At 47.6% G+C, this 7,816-nt stretch overlaps 2 protein-coding genes across 2 annotated transcripts; one reads left to right on the top strand and one right to left on the bottom strand.

Annotated features, from left to right (window-relative positions):
* Positions 1–305: 305 nt before the first annotated feature.
* LOC135621883 (BOI-related E3 ubiquitin-protein ligase 1-like) lies at positions 306–1,837 on the top strand. Its single transcript, XM_065123502.1, has 4 exons — positions 306–416; positions 592–659; positions 747–1,072; positions 1,180–1,837. Exons 1-4 carry the CDS (start codon positions 370–372, stop codon positions 1,693–1,695), a joined length of 957 nt encoding a protein of 318 aa, XP_064979574.1. The 5' UTR covers positions 306–369; the 3' UTR covers positions 1,696–1,837.
* Positions 1,838–2,550: 713 nt separating this feature from the next.
* Positions 2,551–3,883, bottom strand: LOC135623423 (uncharacterized). Its single transcript, XM_065126380.1, has one exon. It carries the CDS (start codon positions 3,763–3,765, stop codon positions 2,779–2,781), a length of 987 nt encoding a protein of 328 aa, XP_064982452.1. The 5' UTR covers positions 3,766–3,883; the 3' UTR covers positions 2,551–2,778.
* Positions 3,884–7,816: the final 3,933 nt, after the last annotated feature.

The raw sequence follows: 7,816 nt of genomic DNA, 5'->3' as shown, positions 1-7,816 counted from the left end.
TAGCAAGGATAATTTGGTAAAGGAGAAAAAAATGTATACTTGCCGTATGAATCCAGGTTTTGGAAAATTAGAAAAGGAAACCTGGGAAAAACAGTAAGAAGAAAAAGGATAGTAAGTAACCAATTTCCACGTATTTATAAGTGAAGCATACATCCATATCTTTTCCCCTACTAATTTATGCCTTATAGTAAACCATCAAGACTGTATCTTTAACCACGGTGTTGGAAAGTATTGATTTGGTTGACGAAACTGGCACTTGGACGCGTCAATTTATGCGCGTAAACCCCCACGAGTACGTGTTGTGAGTTCATGCGAAGAGACAGCAATTAGATTGCATCTCTTGTGTCTGTGTCGTTTAGTGTATCGGCAATGACAGTTCGAGCGAAGCGGCCATCCGTTGTTCGGAATCAGAACATGTGATCCATCTTTCTACTGTTTCTGCGCTAAAAATTTGATTTTTTTTCCCCCTTTTAGTCGTAATTTTTACACGTTTCTTCTCGAAATGTTGGCCTTTCGATGAACGAAATTTCGTGTGTTTCGTGTCAAAGTTTTCATCTTTTGATGCGTTTGTGAACTGAGAATCGCATGCAGAGGGCAGCAACAGCGGAGCGTCGACCCTCCTCCGGTGCCGCCGCCAGTGTTGGTCAGGAATCAAACCGGTAAGTCCAACTCTGCTGCTTTGGATATACGTCTCTTGAAACCTCGGGTTCTGATCGGTGAGACGACGGTGGCGGCTGTGGCTGCAGCGAGCCAGACACCACGCAAGCGGATGAGGAAGGAGCCGGCAGCGGCAGCGACCACCGCAGCAGCAGCGCAGGTTAACGCTACTGCAACTAGCAACAACCCAGGATACGGCTACTCATCAGCGCCGATGATGATGAGCTGTCCTCTCCAGCTTCCGCCGAGGCCCCCTTCCCTCTCCACCGGCTTCAAACTCTTCGGAGAGCAAAACCAGCACCAGGTCTTCAACCACTTCAGCCCCCTTCCTCCATCGTCATCCCAAGACTTCGAAGAAATCGCAGCTATCGTTAAGAAATACGAAGGAGAGGTCCAAGGATTTCTCCGCGCTCAGGTTCTCTCTCTCTCTCTCTCTCTCTCTCTCTCTCTCTCCGTGTTATGTGTAACTTTCTGTTCGCAGAACAAGGAGCAGTGATGGGCTTAGTTGGATCTTTTGCGCAGGCAGATCAATTTCGTCGGACGCTGTTGGAGAAGTGGCGAAGGCACTGCCAGATTCTCCTGTGCGCGGCGGAGGTGGAGGCGACTCGAAGGATTCGGGAAAAGGAAGCGGAGGCAGAGCAGGCACTGCGACGGTGCGCGCAGCTCCGGGAGCAGCTCGCGCACGTGAAGGTGGAGTCCATAGTGTGGCAGGCCAAAGCCCTGGAGGCCCAACACAACGCCAACATCCTCCGCTCCCAGCTGGAGCGGGAGACGGCGACCCCGCCGGAGCGAACGGGCGAGAGCGCCGGAGATGGCGGCGGCCTCGCCATGGTCGACGACGCCCAGTCGTCTAACGTCCCGTCCTGCACGGGATCCCACGGTTCGTGCCGCGTGTGCCTGTGGCGGAGCACCACCGTGGCGGTGCTGCCCTGTGGTCACCTCTGCCTCTGCGCCGACTGCGCCGCCGCAGGCGTCGCCCCGGCGTGCCCGTCGTGCGGCCAACTCAGTAGCGGAATTTTTCACGTCGTCTTCTGCTAATCTCGCTGACGAATTAAGTTACTGAGGATATACTAATTTATTGACGCAAAAGTAGCTGAATATGAGCTCGATGACTTATATTATTTTAGTTGTACTTGTGAGATGTTTATGAAAGATAATTAATACATGAGGATTATCGAAATGCTTAATCCGCCAATCAACCTGGATCATGTTCTAATTATATCCCAGTCTTATATTGCTTTGCATTTATAAAAGAGTAATATGGCACAACATGAAATCGGATCCAACCGGGTTCGGTTTGCTCGAATTCCAAATACCCAGAAAACCGAACCGGAGTTAAGATTATATAATATGAATTATTATTATTATTTTTGATTTAAAGGTGACCGATATATTGTGGATAGATATGAATCTGGAATCATCACATAGTGCAGCCTCAATAATATTGCTGCCATCATAGGCCCCACTAAGAGCATTGGTGTGATATTTAGGCTTGTCAGCTCGCTTATAATTGTTCTTTATTTATCAAGTCACAAATTAACACCCCACCCTTGAGAGGTTCAAGTAACTTTATGTTATTTTAAGCTAATTTACATCACGTTCTGTTCTTGTTCGATTATAACAATTAAATTAGTTTAGGGCGTGATCTTTATTATAGAATTCGATCCAAAGATATTCAAAAATGTCCATACATCATTTAATTTTGATGGAGAGTTCCACTTGTCTATTGCTCTATCAATCATCACACTGCATTATTGAGGTGGGGTTGGATGACGCAATGATCCAAATGACAACCCGTCGGTGGTTGCCAATAAAGACTCAAGGATAACAAACTCCCACCATCACATATAATAATAATAATTATTATTAAAATACTAATATGACACGTTAAAATAAATTTTAATAACTTAAAATATAGATGAATAACTTTAATACAATCGTGAACGTAAATTTTTGTTAATGATGTTGACAATGCTTAACCATTAACATAAAACATCTTGATTATACAGATTTAATATCACCAACTATAATCCTCCCCAACATCTTGAGAAAATATGCAGGAAATTAAGACATGCATTTATAACGTAATCGGATAAGGTGAGTAGAGTACGTAAACCCTCTTCAGCTTATGCCTTGGCCTTCTACCCTCGCTTGGGTCATCCCTGCACACGCATCCACGAAATCCTCATCGATGAAGTCGGTCGAGAAGACTTGCAGCCGATCTGCGAACCCTTGCGCGAAGGTCTGCGCGATGAACAGCCGCGCGAACGGCCGGATTTCGTTGTCCACCATCTTGACCACCGGATTTTCGGGCTTGGGCGTCACGGTGTGCTCCACCCGGTAGAAGTACTTCCTCGCGGCCGACGGCGGCTGCTCGCCCAAGTGCTTCATGTTGCTGTCGAACTTGGTCTTCGGCAGGTCGGTGTCGATCCAGTTGTCCCTGAGGTAACCTGCGCTCCACAGCGGGCTCCCGGCGGCGGGCGCCGGAGAGTTCCTCGGCTTCCACACGCATATGATTCGCTTGGGCAGCACCTCGGCCACCGTCTTGCCGAACACAGCGTCGTCATGGTGTATCAGCAGGTCGCCGAGCTGATCCACGAGGTACTTGTCGAACTCCGGCGGGTCTTCGTGGCCGTACTCGGTGCGGATCTCGAGGATGACGATCTCAGACTCGGCCTCGGAGAGGAAGCGCTTGACGCCGTCGAGGACGACGTCGACGCTGTACGACCGGAGGATGCCGTGGCAGATGTGTCGTCCCTTCTCAACGCGCACGTCGAGGACGCGGGTGCCAAGGACGAGCTGGTCGTAGATGGAGCGGGTCTGGCACTCCGCGAAGGGGCGGGTGACCAGCGGGACGCCGATGTCATTGGTGGCGGAGTCGTGGGTGCCGGGCCAGACGATCTGGTTGATCCTGAGCCGGTCGGGGCCGAGCTCCGACATCCAGGTCTTGCGGTCGGCAGGGTGGAAGTCCGAGCCAGGGAAGTGATCGCCGGAGGAAGCGAGGAGGTTAGCGAGAGCCTCCTTCTCGGTGCTGATGTCCTTGCGGTGGTCAACAAAGTTGGAGATGTCCTTGCGGTGGTCGAGGACTTTGGAGATGTTGAAGTGCATGGTGGAGACGGAGGACGGGGTCGGTGGAAAGAGGCAAGAACGACAATCTTACAGGGAATGCTCTCTCTCTCTCTATCTCTCTGTGTATATATTTACATGTATGAGTTTAGCAGGTGTGTTTGGAGAGGAAGATGGAGGTTGAAACGTTGTTTTCTATGTCTGTTTGGTGATTTGTGGATGACTTTGTAATAAAATATTAATGCTGATATGATGTGGTCCGTATTGTTTGTGATTTAGTAGCTACTGTCTCTGCGGCCATATCTGCTAGTGTCTTTTATTGATTGATTGATGGAGAAGCCAACAAGCGTCGCCACACATATTTAACTTGACGGATAATGCACGTAAAACATGAATTCAGAGATGATTCGATTATAATTATCACCTTATAGAGAGTTCAATAATAAGGAAAAAATCATATATCTGCTCCTTTTTAATCAAAACACTCTTACTATATTAATATATTTCATCTACCAGCAATTATTCACCATTAACAAGAAAATAAAATGACGACAAATATTAGAACAAAGCAGCATTAACACCAAAAAAATGTAAATTAGTAGGCGTGACACAGAATTATGAAAGAAGTTGAAGAAAAGTAAGATAAATGAATCTAGCGGTGAACATCAGTCAAAAAGTTAGTGTAAACAACCTTAAGCCGTGGCCTTGGGATCGAGGCGGCTTGGTCCGGGTTCGAATGATAGGGATCTTCCCGAGATGACCTTTGAGTCCGCCGAAGTGGTTGTCTGCGGTGTTCGAGACGGTGTCGTTGTCTCCTCTGAGCAAGAATTCGCCTTCGCGTTTCGCAGGGACCTTCGACTTCGCTCCTACACAAAGGTCGGGTCGGGGTGCTCGGCCTGACCCCTCCGACAATCAAGTTAGTCGATGTAAAGGGGAAACTAGATGAAGAGGTTATTTTTTTTCCTTCTCCCCCCCCCCTTCCCGTTCGGAATGTGAGGATACTTATAGGGAAGCTTATTGTTTCCTGACGTGCCTGCTTACAGGGGGCAGGGTGGTGATGTCTGATATTGGTGTTGGCGTGGCGTGAAGAATCAAGCCTGAGCAGGCATAAATGCATCTCAGCCGGCGTTCTGGTCCGTTTGACCAGGTGCTGTCGCGTCGATCGAGGCGTGAGGCGTCATCTAACGTCAGCCGAGTCTCGTCATAATTACTATACTCATCATATTCCCTTCGGAAAGAAGCTATGCGCCGGTCGGTTGTTGTAACGGGCGTCCGAGGCATGACTTCAGCTTTCAGGCGAGCTGGCCACACAGGCGCGGTCCTGGGGAACATGGAGCCGAGGAGCACGACGCAGGCAGGCTGACCGCGCGGGTGTGGCCTCAAGCATCATGCGGCCGAGGAACATGACGCAGGCGGGCTGGCCGCGTAGGTGCGTCTCGGGGAGCACGGAGCCGAGGAGCACGATGCAGGCGGGCTAGCCACGTAGGTGTGGCCTCGGGCGTCATGCGGTGGAGGAGCACGACGCAGGCGGGCTGGCCGCACAAGCACGGTCTCGGGGAACATGGAGTCGAGGAGAACGACATAGGCGGGCTAACCGCGCGGGTGTGGCCTTGGGCATCATGCAGCCGAGGAGCACGACGCAGACTGGCTGGCCCCGTAGGTGTGTCTCGGGGAGCACAAAGCCAAGGAGCACGATGCAGGCAGGCTGTTCGCGCAGGTGTGACCTCGGGCGTCATGCGGCCGTGAAGCACGACGCAGGCGGGCTGGCCGCGCAGGTGTGTCCCGGGGGGCATGGAGCCGAGGAGCACGACGTAGGTGGGTTGGCCGCGCAGGTGTGTCTCGGGAAGCATGGAGCCGAGAAGCATGACGCAGGCGGGCTGACTGTGCGGGTGTGGCCTCGTGCATCATGCGGCCGAGAAGCACGACGCAGGCGGGCTGGTCGCGCAAAGGCATGCTCGGGCAATCGATAGCCGACGAGCGACTTGGTTTTGATCGGCGATCTATTGCTCTGTCGTGCGCTAGCGCGAGTGGCCAGGTTACTTCCTTCCTAGGGAAGCTCAATGGACCATCACTTTCGGGAGTCGCTGGCTTTCGAGGCTGATATGATTAGCGCTTCCGTACTCGCACCGCGTGATAGTTGGCTGCCACGTCAGGCCATATTTATGGCGAAGTGACTTTTTGGCCTGTGGACGCAATGCACTTCAGGTGAGGAAGGGTCATCGTTTTGGCGGGATGTGGCCTATAAATAGCGTGCAGTCGGCTTCCTACACGCCCTGATACTTGCATTTGTTCAATCTTCTCTCCGGGCGACTTTGTTTCGCACCAATCGGCCATCCCACCTTCCTTTCCAAGATTTGGTAAGGATGGCTTCTCCTCCTTCTCTGCCCTCTTCTTCCTCGCCTTAAACTTAGGTTTCATTCATGTTCTTCCAAAGGAACCAAAGAGAGATAATAGTAACAGAAACAATACCGGTTGAAAACTACCTACCACTTTGTTTTCCCTCCTTTAATCAGTTTCTATTAGTTCAATCATGCATGTATGAAAAATTAAAACTCATTTTTGATTGAAAGAGGTCCAAAAAACACCTAGCAAAATGACATAAGAATGTGCTCTACAGAATCCACCCCCATGAAGGACACAACATTGATCCACATAACAGTGGATCATATTAGAGAGCCACAGAAAGATAGACGGTCTTATCCAAAAGAGTTTCCACAAAAAGATTTGATTCTAGAAAAAAACATTTAACCTCCAAACAATCTTTTAATCATTCCAATCATTCTTATGATCAAGTTGTTTGTCTTTCAAGAATCTATAGATGCTATTGAACGTTATTAGATGTGGGTGAAATACCTTTTGTTAAGCAGCTGCATATTCCATGCACTTTGAACCTTCAGATCGTTTATATAATCCATATCACTAGCATAAACAGTAAACATATTCCAAGGTGCATTGATTACTCGTTTCTTTTTCTCTTCGAATACTTACTATCCAAAGAGAATTAAATAAATAGGATCCATTTATTGTTTATTTCACCTAAGAAATATTTTCTTTTTTATTTATTTTTAATTTTTTTTTAACTCAATCTTTCTGTTACACACGTATGTTTGGGCACGGAAACAATGCAAGATATGGTATTCGATACAAGGTAGAGGAGTTTGTAACCAAAACAATAGGCAAGCAATATTAGAAAATTATTAATTAAAAAAAGCTGAAAAAGGAATTATAATGTACATATTGTGCATATGGTGCCACTTGCTGACAACATGTCTACCACTGTAATAACTTAGTTGTCACCTTGTGATACTTGAATCATTCCTTTAACTAAAAATAATAATTTATGAAGATACCAGTTAAATGAAAATATTGATAGTTTATTGTAAGATCTTGAACTTGATTCCATCGTTATTTATCTTTTGAAAACCAAATCAATATGTTACCAAAAACAAAATGGCAGCGTCCAATGTTAGAATCTTAGATTTTAATAATGAAACCAATTGATAGTATTTATGATTTAATCTGTATTTTGAGTAACACAAGATGCTTCGATCATGGAGAGACAATTAAAGCAAGAAGAATCATGTTGGGCCGGAGAAAAACATGTTTGAAGATTAGACGTCGGATCGGTCGACGTATCGATAGAAGGCTTTGGGCCATAGATTTGGGCATCGGGCTAAGAAGAGCGGATATTGCACCAAGGATATCGGAGTTGCTGAGGTCAACTGGCCGATTGGATAATATGCCGCAAGAGAGGACAATGTGTCGAAGAATCGGACGAATAGTCAATGGACCAATGACATGTTGGATGACATGATTCATGCTTAGTAATAATTTTCTAGATCGAAGTGTGTTTTTATGTGTGCAGGATTAACTACGATAGCAAAGCATAAAGCAAAATGAAGTCCCGAAGTCAAGAACGTGATTTCGTTGGGAGTTCGAGAGTTCGTCGGAAGTCCGGACGTTCGTTGGAAGTTCTGTCGGAATTGACCGAGAAGTCCTGGAGCTTGCCAAAGAAACTCGTCGGAATTCGCCAAGAAGATTGTCGTGAGGTCCAGGAGCTTGTCGGGAGTCCGTTGGAACATTGCCAAGAGAT

Source organism: Musa acuminata, chromosome BXJ2-9, assembly GCF_036884655.1.
Source record: "Musa acuminata AAA Group cultivar baxijiao chromosome BXJ2-9, Cavendish_Baxijiao_AAA, whole genome shotgun sequence".
Lineage (NCBI taxonomy): Eukaryota > Viridiplantae > Streptophyta > Magnoliopsida > Zingiberales > Musaceae > Musa > Musa acuminata.
This window is presented reverse-complemented; position numbering and strand designations above follow the sequence as displayed.